Raw genomic sequence first — 20,000 nt, 5'->3', positions numbered from 1 at the left:
AAAAAAAAAAAAAAAAAAAAAAAAAACTCCCCCCATCCCCCAAATAACTCCCAAAACAAAACCCAAGCAAACAAAAACCCACCTCCCTACCCAGAAAGGCTGCCTTGCTCCGTACGCCCCGAGAACTGGAGAAACGCTGCCCTACGTGAGGTGTGGTTGAGTAGGAAATGACCCAGATGGGACCAGGCTGGAGACAGGATGAGCATCGCCCATGGCTGGGAGAAGGCTGTTTTCCCCCATCTCTCGCTGAGCTGAGGAGTCTTGAGAAAGAAGAGGAGGTGTGATCTTCGCCCAGCTATCAGAGCTGCGCTGTTTTTCACATCTAGCCAAGTTCAGCTGTCATTGCTGACACCTCTGCTGTGCTGAGGGCAGTTCCTCATCTCTGCATGGCTGTCYAAAATAATCAGTGTTAGGCCATGTCTGCAGAGTCTTTTGGGATCTGTAAATCTGTGGAAAGACTGAATTCTGACCTAATTAAATTGAGGCTATTATATCAAACGTTTGGTCTGTTACAACGTGTAACCTACAGGCTATGCTGCCTGGAAAGCTTGTTGCAGCCAAGCTAGAGGTTGATACCCATTGGAGCAAAACCCACCCTTGAAAGTGTCCAGTTCATCCATGCCAACCTCACCTGCGTTTAGGTGAGGTGTGGGCCTGGGTGGGGAGTCAGCCTTGAGAGGCGGTAGTATTAACGCTGATTTTTCTTTCTTTGTGCAGTGGGAGCGCCTCTGGTTCCTAATCCTCACCTCCTCCTTCTTCCTGACGCTGGTCTGGTTTTATTTCTGGTGGGAAGTTCATAATGACTACAATGAAATCAACTGGTGAGTAGAGATCCTCGTTGCCGCAAGACAGGTGGAGTGGCAAGCTCTTACCAAGTTTGGCTGCTGCCATGTGCCTCTAAAAAGCTCTTTCAAAGCAGGTTGGATGCATCTGGGTCCTTCTGATGCATTTGTTAATGACAGCAAATGGAAAGTGAGGCTTAATGGGAGCTTCTTGTGTCTGCGCTAATAGATGTAATATGGCCTCACATCTCTGTTGCTTGGCCATAATGGAGCTCTGGGCAGGTGCTCCCCGGTAAACAGCAAGTGAAAGCAAAGGTGGAACTGGAATCATGTAAAAGCTGTTACTTGTTTTTTCTTTGTCTCTTTTTCTTTTTTTCTTTTTTTTTCTTTTTTTTTTTTTTTGTATACTTGGCTGTTTTTGGAAGTGGCCGAGCAATTTGACTGAAACTTTCCACAAAATATAAAAGAAAAAATTCAGCCTGAAGCAGACATGGGTGTGGAAAATTTTGCAATGCTGAATGGAGCTGAAAACAAGCTTTCCCCTGGGATGTGCTAGGGGGTTGCTAGTCCCCCTCCCCCRGTGCTGAAAATCATTCTTCCTTTACCGGTTAAATAAACAGGGGAGACGGGTGCATTATGATCTGCTGGATGCTGTTGACTTTGGAGTAGACCRTGTATTTTTTGGGATGCTCTTGACAATCTTCTGGGACATCCAGGACTTGGGGGCTCCTGCAGTGGCAGTAACAGCTTGTATCTCGTGTCTGAGTGTCTCTACATGCTGAAGAAGCACCTGTGTGAGGTTTTAGTGGGGTGCACATAGCTCTTCATCTGCATGTATTTTTAGGTTATTGGCCGAGGAGGAAGAGGTAAGCAGGGCTCAGTTTCAAGTCATTTTTGTCCCTTCTCTTGTTCTTGCAAATGTGGGTTTTCTTTGCTCAAACATACACTTGTGGGGGACTGAAACCCATTACTATTGCTCTTACTATTTATAATATGAACATAAAGGAAACACTATGTTTCTTTTCAAATCCAGCCCTAGCATTCCTGTGTAGCATCCTTGATATGATGGCAACAAGGCTGGTGCTCAGGGGTTCAGCAACATGGTTGAAGCTGATGTAAACACTTACTGCAGATGCCATGCAATCAACAGAAGTCTGGCATGCAGATCAACCTCCCTGAAAGTTTACTGACAACATTATATTCCTTCCTGCTCAAGGCAAMAGTAGCTCTATTTTTTTGACTCTCTCTTATTTTATACCTTCAGTAAAGGATATAAGYGCTCTTAGCCCGCTCCAGTGCAAAGGCAAGTTCTCGTAAATTCAGAGTTGAGAAGATCTGCTAAATCATGCAGAGATGAACTAATGCCCTGGCAATGCTATGAATGGTTGTTGCAGCACTGATGTGGTGAAATTTGGGGGTTCTCAAATCCTCATGCAGGAACGGGAGGAGGTGCATGTGTTTGCTCTGTGCACAGGAGGTACCTGGCCTTTAAATGACTCCTCATACCACCTGCAGTCCAAAGCCTCTTCTCCTGACATGCAACCTAGTGTGCACAGGGTGTTGGAAACCCTGCTGGATTTGGCAGCGCTGGAAAAGAAAGCCCTCTTATTGAGCGTAATGGCCACAAAAGAGGCTCTCTGGATGCAAAATAGCAGGGCTAATTCTGCCTATTCAAGCACTGCTATTCAATGTTGAAAATAGGCCAGTGCTTTGTGTGTGTCATAACCCCAACTGGACCCCTTCTCCATGTACTGACACCAGAGGTTGAGGAAAACAGCAGGATTTCTTAAAAACAGCCTGAAATACTGTGGAAAGGCTGGGAGGGAGGATGATAACATGGGGTGAGATTTTAATTACAGCCATACTGGTTCCAGAGAGGGAGGAAACAATTTCCACTGGGTGCATTCAGGCTGAGCCTGGCCCTTTTCCCTCCCCATCGCAGATGTGTGGGCTCCGTTAAAATGTGACAGTTGTTAGGGGAAAATTCCCAGCCAGATGAAGTGCAAAAGAGATGAAAGCATCATTTTGGTCCCAGCAGAGCTGTGAGCCTGTTGCTGATTGCTACAACTCTTAGAAACCCCATTTTTGCTGTTCCTCAGAGGCTGTCGCTTCTAGTTCGTCTTTGTGGACAGTATTTCTTTGATGCTTGTTGTTCCTGTTGCCTCCCCCCTGSTCCTGATGACTCTTTATTTGCAAGGTGTGTCCTCTTTCAGTCTAGAGGAAGATCTCTTTGGAGCAAACACAGTCTCTGCACAGCACCCAGCACAGCAAACTGCTGATGGACTCCCTGAAGGATAAAGAATTGCTGTCACGTTGGTGTGATGAGCTACTGAGCTGGGTCCTGCCCTGCAAAGCTTGTCCTCATGAGCTCTCCTTTCTCATGTCACATGCAGACAACTACATTGAGCCTTTTSTGCTTGTCCCACTACTGCAGCTGAAGAAATGCTGGTACCTCATATAACTCCAGATGTACCTCCGGAGGCATCTGGCATCCAGCAGTGTATGGACTAACCTATGTAAAAAGCAGACTGAACCCCTGATTAAAGTAGGGCTAGTTGTGACAGTGGTAGGGCTTAAATATGTAAATTAAGTGGTAGGGCTGTAAATATGAGGAGTTGGCCTCTAAACTTGTAAAAACTTAAGGGACTCTTCTGGGKTTAACATGGGCTTTAGAAAGATAAGGCACCCTGACATGTGTTGCTGCAATCTTTTGTTCTTTATCTGCAAGGCATCCTACCCTGAATATGCATTGAGGCTCTTCTCAGTGAAAGGGGTTTGTGCCCTTTAAAGTAAATATTTTTTAATTTATTGCTTTGGGCATTTCCCTTTTGTGTGTCTATATTTAGTTACATTTTACTTCAAATCTTCAGTGTACAAAGACTGCTGCTATGTGCAGCAGCAGGAGGAAAGCTCAACCTTGATTGATGTGGAAGATGCTGTAGTTTGTGAGCCTGCCTGCATCCTCTTTGGAGAAGGACTGTAAATACGAGTCTATGTAGAAAACTCCTCTTTTGTAGTTTGACAGAAGGCTGATCTGGCTCATAACTACCATGGAGATAGCATTTTAAAAGTGTCATCTCCACATCAAGTGGAGACCTGATGCTCTCAGATGGGGAACTTGAAGGGACATCAGAGAGAGAGGGAAAAAAAAGAGGGGGGAAAAAAAAAGGAGAGAGAAAAGCACTGAAGCTGAGCTGAGGAAACTCTTGATGTGGTGTGAACAATGAACTTAGAGGAACCCTCTTTCCTTTCTTCCCCCAGTTTTCCAAGCACATGTTTGAATCCCCTTGTGTCCCTTTCACYGTGGCTCATTGAATCTTGAGCAGAGCCTGGATGCAGGTTGTGTGGGTGTGTTGAGCCCAAGGATTGCACTCTCCAGATCTGCATGGGAGCTTTATTCCTGGATGTAGTGGATGCGGCAATCGTCAAGCCAGGATTTTGTGCCTGGTGAATGATGCTGGATTTGGGTGCTGGAGAGGAGGCTGTGGAGGAAGTAGTCTCTAACCTGCTCGTTTCTCTCTACCAGCAGTATTGCTAGTCCAGTGGAACAGTTGTCCTTAAAACTGGTCCTGATCTTGGCCAGTTCACTGAATGAGCTGATGAGTAGAGCCAGGGGAAGACGATGGGACAGTTTTGTCCTGAGCTTTGAGTTTTCAGGTGATGGAGAGGCCCGATATCTGCTATGTTGTGGGAATCAGTTAATACAGTGAGGTCTGCTTTAGCTCCACCTTCTGGAGTCTCTGCTTAGGAGGGCCATGAACCTGATTGCTCCTCAGCAGGTCTCATCCCAAAGACTGGTGGGTCAGGATGGGCTTCATACAGCCCTTTTGTCCAAAAGTGCATGGGAGGTCACAGCAGCCCCGTGGTGCTCCAGGGCTCCATGTTTCTGGTAGRCATGTAATCAGTGCTGCTGTACCACCTACTACATAGCTGCCCTGCCCCTGCTCTACCAGAGGATTTTCAGAGGCATTAACCCTGGTCCAGGTCAACCCAATGATTCTTTTAAAAATCTGCTGAGGGATGTTTTAACCTGGGTCAAATTTGAGTGCTCAGACATTACAAGGAGGGGTTCCAGGATTTGCCCATATCTCTYCTAGAGTGATGGGGCCTTGGTGCTAGCAGGGGATGCTTGAGGGCCCTGCTCTTGGGAGATTCCTGCTTGTTTCAATGGGAGCAGGGTTGGACCTGGGACACAGAGGTGGCCGTAGACAGCCTTGATACATGAGATGAAAGGAAGCCAGTGGACTAGTGTGCAAGCATCTTGCCTCCTGTGCTGAGATGATGGTGGTTCCTGATGGTTTGCAGAAACTTCCAATAATATGATTTTTTAAAAGCAGTTTTCACTCCTCCTGGTTTGTACTGTTACTCTTTYGAGAGTGTTTTCCTTCCTCCAGTCCTCAAGCGTAATTTCAGCTGTTTGTGATTGTGTGCAGATTATCTTTCTCTTTTAAGAGACCTTTGTGCATAAAAAGGCTGAGGGCCACATCTGAGCAGCAGCCCTAGGAACACAAGTGTTTCTTTTGGTGGTCCCTGTGGTGTCGCAAGTGTCCCTGCTTTCTGACAGCTTCAGCACACATCTGTGTGCTGCTGCTTTGGTTCTCAGCTCCATCTCTGCTATTTCACCTTTTTGGCTTGGCTATGGGGAGAGGGAAATCCTCTGGGAGACTGACAGAAGTGATACTTTTGGCAGGCGTGTGTCTGGGGGTGGCACAGAGAGAAGCATGCACGTGCTGTGGCTTTATTATTGAGAAAAATATTGGGATCTGGAGTGTTTTCAAAAGTCTTGGCACGTAGAAATCCTGTTGCTATATGACTCCTCCACTCCCCCCAGTATAAGAGACTAGGATGGAGGTGGGCTAGGTGACCCTGCTGAGCAGGGAGGTTGGACTAGATGATCTCCAGAGGTCCCTTCCAACCTTACTGATTCTACGATTCTATGGTTTTGGGGAGGGTAATGTTCCCTGGRGCTATATTCCTTTCTGCACTTCTAGACGCTTTTCTTAGATTCAGCCAACTATCTTTTCTGACCTATCTTGTGTATTGCTATAATGTACTTTAACAACTTTCTAGTCCAACGCCAGGACAGCTTTATTGGGAAGCATATGGCTATTTAAATGCAAATTTGACATTTGAGACCTGCTGCCAGGCATGAGGGACAGTGTCTCTTAGAGTGCTGCCACTGCRAATAGTGGTCTGCTTCTTCTGGTATACCTCAGTATACCTCTTCATAAAGCTGTCATTACTCTGTGGCTTCATGAAAGCAACAAGGAGAGACAGGTTGCAGGGCATAAACCACCCTCCGAAATCAGAGTTAGAAAACCTAATGAATGAGAGTGGAGAGGATACCTGAATAAGTAAAGGAGAGGAGCGAGATTAGGAGTATAAAATCTTCATGAGGATGAGTTGCTGGTTTTGTGGCTTGGTTAGTGTTTTTTTTGTCAGCATCAGTGTTGGCAGTAGGGATTGAGGAGAAGGACACAGGAGGGGAGATAAGACTTTCTACAAGGGAGAGAGGGGTGATGAGGAATAGGAGGTGAAACAAAGGGGACACTGGAAATGAAGCAGCAAGGACACTCATCACATATAGTCAGTCCAACCCATGAGTGAAGGCGAACTGGCTTATCTGCAAGATTGAATCASTGACCTTTAATGGACCTGGAAAAACTTGGAGGTCACCTTGTCCATTCATCACCCTAAAGCTGGTTTAGCTATGGCCAGACTATTCCTTGTAGGCCTCTATTAACCTGCTCTCAATCTCTGTCACAGGGGTTGCTGGTGAAGAACATTTGGAAATTTTGCCACCTACTGCCTACTCAGTATGGTTGACCCTCTGCTTTGTGTACAGCCCTCGCAAGGCTCAAATTTCCACCCTTGAAGAAAAGATCCGAGGTCACTGGACCAGTCAATTCAGACTATGCCCTTGGCATGCTCTAATTTAACTTTCATTGCTGCAGTCTCACAGTTTGAACAGGAGGATGGAGTCTACCCCTTGCCTATAGACCAGAGAGTTGGTGGGGATTGAGTACTGCAATCCCAAAGCCTAAGGCACRGGGTGAACGTGAGTTTCTCTGTTTTAGAGCAGTGCTGTGACTACTAGGCTATAGGTAAAGCATGTGACTTCTATATTTTTGTGCTGTTCAGCTTTACACAGTGGTAGCTGTTCTGCTTGTGCATAGGGGAACTGTGAGAAATTTGCTGACAAGTGACAGTCTAGAGGAACCCAAGAAGCTGGTTCAATGCTTTGGAGATATTGCTGGTAGGATGTCACCTCTATCTCAATACTGCTCTAACCTCACTTCAGCCCCTGCTCTGTCCTCCAGAGCATCAGGACACTGCGGCTGCCCCTTGCCAAGGTTGGGCAGTGGGGTCATGGAGCCATTGAATGACCCATCTCTTAAGCTTTAGAGCAAACAGAAGGACACGTCAATGCACTGAAAAGRAAACCCACAGGCCGCCTTCGGGCTGGGCAGGCAAATCCTTCAGTCGATGGAGAGGGGAAGACTGAAAAGATGCATGTCCTCCTCTAGCCAGCCCTGTTTCTGGAAGTCTTGAGGCTGATTGCTGACCATCTCCATTCTTGCAAGGCTGGATCTTTTCTTCAGTTTATTGAATAAGAGACAGTGATACTGAGTATCTTTCRATATGTAGTGGAGATCCAGTTCCAACTATTGCCTCATCCCTGTGCAAAGAGCTAGGCCCTTGAGTAAATAGCACAGTTAGCACACCACCACTCACTTTCTTCCTCTGTCCTTGATGCTATCTCTCTATTGTATTTATTAGGCTCTGAGCATGTAGCACAGCTTTYGAGCTATTGTTTAAGCAAATTACAATACACGTAGGAATACCATTTCTCTCTTGTTTACATGGAATATCTTTTTCTGAAAAAGCAGAGTCCAATGCATTTTTTCCTAAAGTAACATTGTTGCTGTGCTTGACATAATTGTCTGATTCCTCTTTGCAGAGTTAATTTCCCATGAGGGATCAAAGCACAAACACTGTGTTTTGTTTGAAAATGACTCATACTTTTTGCTGCCTATCTCTAACCGGTATGGTGGAAATTGAAAGCCACATTTTCTGAAATTTTGTTTAATCCTAGTGGAAATGCTATGGTCTTGAATCCCCTCTTAATCTCTATTTCATACTTACTTTTCAGGTTTTTGTATAACCGAATGGGATATTGGAGTGACTGGTCCATTCCAATACTTGTAACAACTGCTGCTGGCTTTACATACATTACAGTGTTATTGGTGAGTAAAATAAAAATGCTATCTGTAAAAGGTGTGTGTGTGTTTTTATAAAGGGCACGAACTTCTCAGTCCATGTAAGATGTGAGCAATTTTCCTTTCAGAAGTAATTTCTCTCTCCCTCYCTCTCTCTCAAAACCTTAAGTTGCCTAAAGTAAAAGAAAAGTGAAAAATACATAGCCTTTTGAGCTCAGATGGTCAAGAGCAMAGACAGAGGCCCTGATGCTGGTGGGGTAGCTAGCTTGCAGAGAAACATAGTTCTTGTTTCCCTGGTATGGTCCAGTCCCAACTTTGATGCATCTGTGAATTGCAAGTGCAGGCTGTTCCCTAGCATCCCAGGTTGCTACAAGGTGGTGTCCATGCAGGCAGCAATATTATACTTGACCCCATGCAGGCAGTGCATCTTGCAGTCCATGGYATGGATGGACCAAACTCTCTGCTTCTTGGTGGTCAAGGCTTCTTCGRCCATGTCCTCTTTGTCCTCGCTTTGGAGAGGATCTGTCTGTGCAGCTGAGCTGGGTGTTGTCACCAAACCCAGTCTAGCCCTGCTTTCTGTCCTGGCTTGTCATTGTCTTTTGGGTTGCTGTCATGTTCCTGCATGTRCAAACACTTCATGGTTGTGATGCGCCATTGTCTGACTTGTTCTCCTCTTTCCAGATACTAGCACTATGTCACATAGCCGTGGGACAGCAAATGAACCTGCACTGGCTTCACAAGGTAAGTGGCTCTTCTCCATTTGGAARTGAACAGGATCTCAATAAAACATAGGAGCCTAAGGAATGAGTGGTCCGCAGGCTACTATTGCTGCTATGGTGTTTTGGGGAAGTACGTAACCTTAAGGYGGCTGCAGTGCTTGTGTCCTCACCTCAGAGGATAGAGCAAAATTATACAGTAGTGGCAGTCAGAGCTTTGGGACAAAGACTTTCATCTGTAGCTGGTGAAATRCTTTGTCTCTGCTAATGAAGGACCCATTTTTGAAGACTAGGAAACACCATGTCACAAGAGTATCCCGACTTCTGTCTCAGCTCGGTGTAATACTCTGTAACGTCCCTCTCTTGTGCCCCTTTCTTTGTTGAACTCAGTTCTGGCAGAGGAGCTTAGCAGATGTGAAGCCATCTAGGATGTGCTTGGAGTAACTGCAGAAAAACCTTGGGGAAGGTGTAGGTGTTCAGTCTGTGGGTTGGGGTATGGGTTTGCTGAAACCAAAGAAGGCCTTGATTTGCATGAGYGTGTGTTGAGCAGTTTGGAGAAAATCTCAGTAAATTATAGAAGATACTGATTTGGTGGTTGGTAGATGGGGATAGGAATGGTAGCTAGGAAGCTGTGGGTAGAGACAGCACCAAAGAAAAAAATGCCTTGGCAAGATTCTGTTCTTAGTCTGCTACTAGGTAATTAAGGGACCAGTCCTGAATCTGCCAACATATAGTGCCTCCTGAAATTGGTTGTTCTGCGCATGAGAAGGTCTTGTAGGATCAGTGTCTGAACAGATGCATCTTCCCCCAGAGCCATGGAGAGCACTGCTCGGCCCTTCCTTTCCTGAGCCTCCTCTTTCCGGCAACGTTCCCACCTCGGGAGAAGGGGATGCGATGCAAAGAGGGGGTGGAGGCCATCTGACTGCTGCTGAAAAACAAGTTGTTGATTCTTGAGTCTAACATATGTTTCTTTATTGGGGAGATGGTATTTTTTCAGACATGCTCCAGGTGGCTGGTGGGTTTGGATGAGTAAGTCGAGAGGAGGAATGTGTTGGAGATCAGTTAGTTCCYCTTGCCTATAGAAACCCATCCTTCCTTCCCTTCTTCCAAAAAAGTCCCACTTTCATCACAACTTAGATGTGCTGCTTGGCCTCTCCCCTTCCCTACACCTCCCTCAGCTTTCTAGAGAGGATGAGATAAGAGACAAATAAGTTAATATTCCTGTCTCTGTAGCCATGCTGAATTACCTTCAAAAATAGATTAAAATGTGTGGGGAAAGGCTTGTTTGTTCGAGCAGCATGATTCCTTCCAGCTTTCTTCTGTGATCTTGCAAAAAGAGCTGAGGATCATAAGCAAAGTTGMAGATGCATGGGGGAGGGTAAGAAGCAATAAATGAGAACTGATGCAAGACAGAAAWGATGTAATGGGAGATGCATTTGTATTTCGACACCTCTGTGTGCGACACCTCCATCAGGACAGGAGTGTCCATAGGAATTGGGTGTATAGCAATCTAATTGGCAAGGTCTTCTATATCGCCACCGAATTGAGAATTCAGCTTTGGATATAAAACGGATGCAAAGTTCATTTGATCCATATTRTATGCTGATGTTACACTCTGGCAGGCAGCCCAGAGGTCTGACCACAGGACAGGCGGGAGCAGAATGACTACTGCAAGGCTGTTTGGCATAGGGTAATCATCTATGTGCATGCAGGTAGGGAGAATGTTGTGTCCCCCTTCCATGTTGTGTCAGGTCTCCAGACCAAATCTAGAGGCCAATAATCTGACGATTTCTAATCGAATCAGCCAGGTTCTCTGTGCCATTGATGGATGTGCACGCAGCAGATGAGCAGCCACCAGTGCCTTGCACCGTTGCTCCTGGGTTATTGCTGGGTCTTCTCTTTGTACTGTATCTCAGGTTTCATTAAGCATTTTGTGGCTCGCCACTATAGTGAGCAAGGGTTGTCTTTCGAACAGACAAGAAAATCCAGCTCTTGGCTACATGTGCGGAGGTGGGCAGTAAGTAGTTTGCCAGCAACCTCTTGGCTGATGGATCCTTTTCAGACTTGGACAAGGTCAATCCTTGCTCATGTGAGTGTAATCTCAAAGGCCATCTCCCTTGTCTCCTTTTGCTACCCCGTGTGCTTTGTGTTCTCCAAAAGGTGGAGGCTCAGGGTAAACCACTGATGTCCTACAGTCCTAAACCATTGACAGATCTGTCTGTGGGTAGCCAGGAGAAGAGGAATGGCAAGTGGGAAACTGAGACTAAACTACCCTTTCTTGCATAAAGAAAAGATTTTTGTAAATGCTGGGAGCGTGTGTGTGTATTTGATGGGAAAATAGATTTTTTTTCCTATTTGCCTGTTGCTCTGACAAGAAGCATCTAAGCTGTTAAGAAAATCTGAACTCAGTCTAGAAATGTCCTGTACATCCTAGATGATCAATTCGTTATTATATGTCACTTAGCCCCTTTTTTCCCTAAATCTCCCAGAAGGATTACAGATCTAGGCAGTACATAAGATCAAGACATAGAGCAGCATCATCCTCTGAATCTAGCAGACTTGCAGTATGGTAGAAGCTGAGATACCAGACAGCGAGGCAGAGCATGATCAACTGTTCTTTGACAGAGACAGGCTAGATTTAGCCTACCAGATTTTTTGAGGTGTGTCCAAGGCAGTTTGAACTTTTTGAACTTTTAACCTTCAAAATAGAGTGGGTTTTTTTTGTTGTTGTTTTGTTTTGTTTCTTTGGACTGTTCAGCTTAAACTTGGGGTTGGGGGAGGTGGCTGATGATCTTGTCCTGACATCTCAGCTCAGTTGGTGGGTCATCCAGAGTCTCTCCTCTTGTTGCAATATCCCTGTTACCACTTCCAGCCAATGTGGCTGGATGATAACAGCACAGTTGTTGCTGTTTCAGACCTAACTGAAGTCACATCCACGCACAAAGTTGTGTCAAACTACGTTTGRGAAGTGGCTGCTTAGAGGTGGGGATGTGCAGACTTATTTGCACATGCATTCACTCCTTACTAAAGTGCAACGATAGCTGTCTGCTGTGTGTTTTCAAGGCTTATTTGTGAGCAGAAGTGGAGGGGAGGCAAATCTGAGCTTGTAGCAAAGTCCACCGACCTTTCATAGCATTGGTGCATCACAGACTCTTGCAGCAGGGCTGGGAGAGGCCAGGATCATCTGCTGAAGATGTCAGGCTGACCCTAACCTCCGATCTGATTTGTTGCCATGGCAAATCACTTCATCTCTCTATAACTTTGGCTGCTGTGTGAAGAGAGTGAGAGATCACCCGTAAAGTGTGCCCTTCTGGGACCATCAAGCCCRGCGTTTTGTCTCCAGTGGGGGAAAYRGGGAGTGGTGGGAGGGACTGTTGGGAGAGCATACAAATACAGTCTCTTTCCTCATGGGTCCTAAGATTGATTGTTATAGGAAATGGTCATTTATTGTGCTGAAAAGCTTTCTCTTTCTGTTTTCTCATCTGTAAAACTGCCATGATAATGATGCAAAGCCTCCAGTAAGTAAATACACTCATATTTGCTGCAGATTGGCCTGATGACGACCTTGATAACTACTGTGGTGACCATGTCATCGATAGCACAGCTTTGGGACGACGAATGGGAGATGGTATTTATTTCACTTCAAGTAAGTTGTGTGCAGGGATGCTCTTCTGGGTGGAGAAAGAGGTGATGGATCAGTGTAGCTACTTGTTCTGGACTTTGTGTCTTTTTGCTGTATAAAACCCTCTCTTGGTGTTTGTTCAGTCTCTCCCAGCAGTGAGAATGAAGTCTTGGCCATGAGAAAGTCTGTGGCAAAACTCCCATGGGTTCCTGAAGGCCATCACCCTGTCTTCTGAGTTCTTTTCTTTAAACTCAAAACAGGGCTTGGCTGCAGAGCTGGAGGTGGGAAATACAGAGACTGGGAGTGACTCAGAGCTGCTGGAAGGAGAGGGCAATTCCTTTTTGAAAGAGCCATGATCTTGGTTTGGCTAGTAATGCTCTGGATATGGAGTCCAGGCCTGAAATGTCATGCTCTTTCCAGCCTCRTGGGAACGCTTCTCTGGGTTTATTTTTACACTACATGTTTGTACGTTAAAAAAAAAAAAGTGTGTGTGCTCTAGTCCCATTTTAAGAACCGCTTCTGGTTTGTTGGAGGGCTGTATAAGTGTTAGCAGAAAAGCCTTACAAGCTGCTTATGTCTTTGAGCTGCTCTCTTGCCTTTTTTCCTCTTCTTCAAAATGGTGTACAAACRAATTTTGGCTATGAAAGGCCTGGAGTTTTACTGATGATCACTGCTGTATTTGGGAGTGCTTGGATACACAGGGGGGAAAAAATAACATTCCCGCAAGTGATCAACATTTCTCAAAAGTGGTTGATTCTTCCCTGGCTCCTAAAGGTTTAGGAAGGCAAATGGAGAGCAGAAACGTGACTCATAGGACCCATCTCAAACTTTATCTCACACTACCTGGTGATGCGTGTTGAGCTGGTGAGCAATTGGACTACAGGAAATYTAAAACTCAGTTGGCACCAAGAGTCTTACTGAAAATTGCCTAGCGTCTCAGGAGACCTGTTTCAAATGTCTGTCTGTTTGGGTGAGCTCTCCCCTAAGAAGGAGGTTAGAGATTTATTGCTTTGCCTTTTTAGTGGCAGTTGCAGGGTTAGGAACAAGCGATGGCCAAAAATGGATGCAGAAGCGCAATATAGGAGTGCAGTGAAATCCAGTTTGAAATGGAGTGAGCTGGTGCCCTACAGAGTCTGCAAGGTGAGCAAATTTGGAGGGTGCTGGGTGTTCGTAACAGATTCTCTCTCCTCTTCCCATGTCSTGCAGGCCACAGCTCCTTTCCTGCACATAGGAGCACTCGCGGCGGTCACGGCCCTGTCGTGGTTGATAGCTGGGCAGTTCGCAAGAACAGAGAAAGCCAGTGAGTACCAGCTAGTCATCGTCGTCTTTCTCACCCTATGTGCCACTCATGTTCTTGTATCGTGATTGGAGGCTGTCAGATGTCCGTCAGCAACATTGGTTCCCCTCATTGGGATCTGGACCAACCCGGAAGGCTGACAGCCCTGAAGCTCCCTTCCTAGAGCTGGGCGGTCTCTGCACCTGCCAGCTTGGGGACATGGCTATATTCTCTGGGAAAACCTTGCTGAAACCAGAGCAGGTGCACCTGACCTGGGGATACATCCAGATCCCCACARCTGCTGCTTTGGTGTTGGAAACGCACCAGACCTGGAGGTGAAAGGTCTAWTTTCAATGATGAGGTGGATAAAAGCATCTTAATTTCTATCATTCTGCTTTAGAAAACATAATTACGCCATTCCCAGCTAATGCACAGTGTTCTTCTCTGTATCTCATAAGCACTTTTCACTTCCCTGGGCTTCTTGGCTCTTGTTCACCTTGGTTCCTAGGTTTACCTGCCTTTTGAAGGCCTTTGTGGGCATTTTTGTGTTACAGTAGTATCTAGAAGGCTCAGCTAATCTGGACCCCAGATGATCATGTGCTGCTTAAACGCATGTTGAAACATGGTATAAGGTCTAAAGAGACCAGACAGGTGAAGGGCATGCGGTCACCTGGATGAGTGTCACCCAGCAAAGCCAGGAACTGAATCCAGATCTATTGCTGGTTCTGCCCACTGAAATAAGTTGTTCTGTGCTTTGCCACAGCCCTGCCTCATTGCCATGGGCTTTCCCAGTCCTGGCCTGTTCCCTCTGTTTTTATTGGGGAATAGTTTGCTCTTCTGTTCACTCAGAAGTGTTTTTCTTCAGGATGTCACAGATATCCTCAAACTGTTGTGCCAGCTCCATAAAAATGGTTTTAATTGGTATTTAACCTGCAGCACAATMCAAGCCTGGGAAGTATTTGGCAGCAGTTGTGAAAGACTTTGAAGAAGTGGATGTTAAGCATAGGGAAGCAGAGTCTGAAGAAGACTGGAGATCGAAAGACTTAATATCCAGGGAGACCTTTCAAAGAAAGAGTTGCTATGGTTTAATTTATAAACATACCAGTAAAGCTGTACCTGGTTCTTCTTAAATATATGTCTTAGTGTGTAATTAGACTGCCATTTGAGGGAGGATTTGCAGGTATGCCTAAAGCAGACTTTATGGGCTCCTTTTGAATTCCTCGTACTTGTTTTCGTTGAGCTGAGTTCTCTGAAAATGGCCCCCCTTTTTTTTTCTTGGCTTAGTAAGGTAGAAATCTCTTTTGTTCTGCTCCTGGATTTTATTTATTTATTGTTAAAGGAAAAATGTACTTCTTTTGTACCACTTGATCCTAAAGTTTCCTGTGTGTGCAGAGGTCATTTTACTTGTGAAAGATATCCTACCTGGCGGAGTTTACAGACCTTTTGGTGCAGACATGCTTGACATGACAGTGTTAAAAATGGAAGTGAAGAACTGAAATCGCTACAAAATCCTTAGACTGGAATTTATGGTGCCTTATAATGGGAAAGCAACATTTCACTCAGTAATAGTAATCTGGAAATAACTGGTGCAGCTGGAGTCATTGGTGCAACAATCTGTTCTTGTCCTTTCTTTGCATCTGAACTTCAACAGATGGATTTTTTTCTGAATAAAATTTACACGCGCTTTTCTTTTTCTTTGCTACTTTTTCTAGGCCCAAAGAATAGATGTTTCTTGAATGACTCCAGTGCTTTAAAAGATAGTAGCTTGTTTTCAAAGCTTGCTTCTGGTTTCAAAGCAGCCTTGGAAGCATTGAATAGTGAAGGGAGTATGACAGATCTGTACTTGTAGGATCGCAGGCTACACCACTGTGGTCCTGAAGAGCAGGAGGAGTGGAGACAGATAGCTTGTATCTAAATGTCAATGTTTGTGTTTGCATGTCATAGAAAGTGAGAGCTTTAATCTTCCTCATTTGGCTTGGGTGGTCACCAGGAGAACTTCTTCAATACAGGCCATCCCATTTCAAACTGAACAGCATGTACTTTGCATGTGTTTCATGATCATGTAGGACTTCCAGATGAATCTCAGGCACCTTCTGCATGTCCTCCTCATCATCTGCCGGATAGCTTTGTGGCAGTGTCTGCCAAAGTGTAGCACCTTCATCCTTACTGGTATGCTGAAGGCATTACAGCTGCTGTTCTCTGTCAAGGAACAGTGCGTTAATAAAATGAAAAGGGGAAATTACTGCTCTTGGTTCACTCCATTCTTGCTCTGTGGGGAGAACTAGTGTGTTGTGATTTTTTGGGGTCTTGTTTGTTTTTGGTATGACCTCCACTGTCCTGTGTGCATGGCTGGCTGTGGTTTTCGGTTCCATTTTAAAGTGGCCTATTATCCATGCCAGGAGCAGTTCTGCCCTTATGGGTGAGTACAGTCCAGTGATCAAAATATTTTCAAGCCTGCGCACTTCGATCTGAATCTGAGCTGCGTAATCCTTGAACTGCAGTAACATAAGGGAAAGGATCAAATTCTTTGCACAACCTGGGACTTTGAAGACAATTAGGCTGATTTTGAAAGCCTGGTTGGTGTGTTGTGCTCCTGGAGTGAGCAAGGATGGGGTCAGGGCCATGTCCTACAGCTTCTGGAGGTTTCAGTGCTGGTAAGACACAGCTCTAGGGTACCATACCTCTGTGGTGCAGGATACAACATGACCTCACCTAGCAAGATGCTATTGCAACATTCAGTTCCTTGAGTGCTCTGTGGGATATTGACATCTCTGCCAGAGCTGGCAAAGTTGCTACTATTACTTTCTGGCATGTAGGAAAACATTTGAATAAGACTATTGGATGCTAGAAGCAAAATGTCATTCATTTTTGTGTGAAACTAGATCAGCTGTTGTCAGAATCCTAGCTGGGCTGATCCATCCTTCTCTTGGAAAAAAAAATGCTTTCTCCATCTTGCCTCTACTATAAATATTTTTTTTAATTAGGTTCTTTGGCGGTTCTCCCTCAAGCTCCACTGTCTTAAGTAGCTTGCAAAATAATAGTAATAAAAAAAAAMCCCCAAAGTTGTCTTTTGCTTTAATATTTGTGGGTTCAAGTGACTCTAAATAGCTCATGAGTTCAAAGTTGCCTSTTGYGCTTCTAAAGGTTCCCAGTGTGGCTGTTTGCAAGAAGTCACTGAAAGTCAAAGGCTTTGCCTCTGCACAGAAAGTCCCAGGACTGCATCCAGCACCTTCTTCCTTACATTTTCTGGCCCTGTAATGCAGCTGCTTAGTGGGATCCTGGGGAATGCAGCACCACCCCAGCCCAAGGGACTTACTCAGATGTGTCCACCTTAACCAGCAAAACTTCACTGCAAATTAAGTCAGTTCTAACTGGCACAAATCCTGATGCAGAAGCACTTGAAGTGGCCTTACCTTGGCTGAAATGGGTAATGTTGGTGAACCACCAAGGTAAACCAAAGCAATTTTAAACGCACCAGTGTGGCACTTGAGGTGCAAAAATGTTTAACTGATGCCTTATTTCCATTGTCAAGAAGTCCCATATTTGGTGCTCTCCCACCCAAAAGACTGAAAATCAGCAGTGCTCTGGTTATATTGTTGGGGTTTCAGACAGTGCACTTAACTTCTTGTTTCCCAAAATGTAAAAAGATCAAGTGAAAATCTCCCTCAGGACATGAATATTTCAAATGGACTTTTTTAATGGAATATGTTGATGCCAAACAGAGCTCTGCTATTTTGCTGGAGGGATTGGCTGTGAACAAGTCTCTGTTCTGGAGCAAGATGGTGCCTTGACATACCACTGCTGTGGTATGAGGAAGTCTAGACTAGCGTTTTCACTAGCTCTTTTTCTCTCTTTTGCCTCAGCTGCTCAGATGCTGATGTTCACTGCATACCTCGCAGTTGTAGTTGCACTTTACCTCGTCCCTCTCACCATTTCATCCCCTTGCATTATGGAGAAGAAGGCTCTAGGACCAAAGCCGGCCATTATAGGTCATCGTGGAGCACCAATGGTGAGTAGTTTCATTTTTATCAGTGCTGTGTTGTTTGACTTTTCTACGTGATAATGGTAGCTTCTCTGTCCCAAATTACTGTGGTGGTAAAACAGGAGTCAACTCCCAGAGTCAAGTCATGACCCACCTGCACTAGYTGCTGTACAAACAAAAGGATGRCCTTTGACTTGTTCAGGGTATTTTGTGCCCTGGCATGGGTCTGGCTGCTAGAAGTTCTGCTGKTTTTTTTTTTTTTGCTCTCCRTGCTTGGCCCTTGAACCGCAGCACTAGAGGTTTGTGGTTTTAGACCTAGAGGGTTGGGTTTGTGCCCTTTGTGGGACATCACTGGCAGTGGTTATACCCAACCTACAGCGCGATGCCTCAGACATGTGGCGGTCTGCAAAAAGCCTGTGATGAACTCTTCTGTTGGAGATCATCAGGCTGAGTGAGGTATTGAAAAATTTCTCTCATCTGCCCACTAGCTAGACCTTGAAATAATGATGATGTAGTCCTTTCTCCTCCAACGTGTCTGGACACGTTCAGACTGCAGAATGGGCTTGTTGGCTTGGGCACAACGCTGGGCTTGCGTAATGCTGTCATGTAGTCCTTGTATTGGCCAGGGTGTGCTCTAGGCTGGGTGCTTCTGCACCTAGATCCACTGCATATTTGTAGCTCCATTCCCACCTGTACATTGACTGGCCTATGACAAACTTGTATGTTACAGCACTAACCCCCTGGTCTTGCAAATGACTTCAAAGGCAGCTGGCTGGCTTTCTTGCTGACGTTCAAAGAAGAAAAAATATAGGCAGGCTGCCAAAACCTATTTGGCAAGCTGGAGCATACTTGAACTCCTCTCCAAGTCCAAGAGTGTGCATTAGGAGTTTGCTAGGTGAGATGGATGCTGGCYGTGACACAGAAGTGTTTTATTTTAGTTCTCTCTCTCTCTTTCTCTCTGTTGCTTTTTTAATGATTTTTTTTCTTTAAGGAATCCCTTGAAACTCCAGCTTAATTTGAGCTGCTCTTTTAACTATATTGCCTCTGTGGGTGGTGGAATAAAGTTCTGGGCATGACAAACACTTTTTCCTGTCCCGCTGAGTTTGTATCAACTTGAAGCCCAGAAGCAGTCATGTGAGAACATGGGTCTGTGTGCTTCCTGCACGACAGGAAATCACAAAAACATGGTAGRATGCTGTCTTCCTGTTAGATTTCTAGACCTGTGTGCCCCCCTGTAGCCTTTTAAAAAAACAAAGCAACAAACCAAATTCTTCTGTCTTCCAGATTGAACTGGACTAGACAAACCTTAGAGTGCCTTATCTTGAACAAGAGCCCTGGCAGAGGCTTGGTCTGTTGATTTGTTTCTTGTTCTTGTATGGAGTCAGCAAACACTACTTATGTACAGAATAAACCTATCGGAAAAGATCTATTTTGCATTTTATGGTGCGGAGTGCAGTGGTAGAGGATGGTTTGTACCATGTGTGGAACTGGGGCTCAGCTGACCGTGCCCTTGAATAGTGAAACTGAGATGGGGTAAGAAACTAATTGCAGCAATCAAAAGAAAAATGAGAACCAGAGAAAGGTGGTTAAAACCTTCTKCTGTACTTTCCTTCTTGCCCAGCCTGACACCATCTCAAATGTCACCTTGAGTTTGAAGAGTTCAATCTAATGGAMAGTGTAAATTCCCAGGTTGTACTAGCAATACCTGCTTAGGAATTAATGATTGTAATGCCTTGTCAAAAGGCATTTCTCCTAATAGAATCTAGTTTTCACAAGAAGACTTACTGCGCTTTCGTTGTTGAGCCCAGGCGCATGTAGCTTTAGTCTGGAGAAATGGTCAAGCAGAGCTGGAGAGGAGGAAGTAGCCCAGATAAAAGCCTAGAGATTGGACTGTAGAACTTAGATGTCCTCCCCTAGGGAATGTCAAGGCTGAAACTCTGCAGACCCTGGTATGTTGGGACCTGAGGTGATACTGGATCTAGTGGAAAGAAAGATGATAAACAGCATTGCTTTAGCGACGGTTGCTTCAGATTTCCCAAAGCAGGCCAAATGTGATTTGGGAGCTGTGCAGACGCATACTTGATCTGATAGAGCCTGATAGCTGGTGCTTGGCCAGGCTGGCGAGGCTGTTTCTGTAATACTGTATCTGCATGTTGAACACCCTTATACTAAGAAAACACAAATGGAATTGAGTGTTGTTCTGACAAAAGCCAGCAAAGGAGACTGAGATGGTTGAATATACTGGCTGTCCTGAAACAATTTACTGGGGCTGATGGGAACAGCTTGCAGGTGATGCAAAAAGTCTGGCCAGAAAAAATGAATTTCATTTAGATGCACTTGATCACTTCAGATCTTTTCTCCACCCTACCTACGGTAGTCAGCTGAGGTCCCTCTGCAGCAAG

At 45.2% G+C, this 20,000-nt stretch overlaps 1 protein-coding gene across 1 annotated transcript in view; it reads left to right on the top strand.

The window, feature by feature from the left end:
• GDPD5 (glycerophosphodiester phosphodiesterase domain containing 5) overlaps positions 1–20,000 on the top strand; it is a 179,076-nt gene that overhangs the window by 122,367 nt on the left and 36,709 nt on the right. Inside the window, exons 3-8 of the mRNA XM_085300572.1 lie at positions 718–821; positions 7,936–8,029; positions 8,684–8,743; positions 12,266–12,364; positions 13,547–13,640; positions 17,480–17,625. Of these exons, the coding sequence (XP_085156698.1) occupies positions 718–821; positions 7,936–8,029; positions 8,684–8,743; positions 12,266–12,364; positions 13,547–13,640; positions 17,480–17,625 (597 nt within the window). The remainder of the gene's footprint in view (positions 1–717; positions 822–7,935; positions 8,030–8,683; positions 8,744–12,265; positions 12,365–13,546; positions 13,641–17,479; positions 17,626–20,000) is intronic.

The sequence above is a fragment of the Rhea americana genome, unplaced genomic scaffold (genome assembly GCF_003343005.1).
Source record: "Rhea americana isolate MKP2758 unplaced genomic scaffold, rheAme1 scaffold_165, whole genome shotgun sequence".
NCBI classification, from domain to species: Eukaryota; Metazoa; Chordata; class Aves; order Rheiformes; family Rheidae; genus Rhea; species Rhea americana.
Note: the sequence above shows the minus strand (reverse complement) of the source record. Positions and strands in the feature narration are given on the sequence as shown.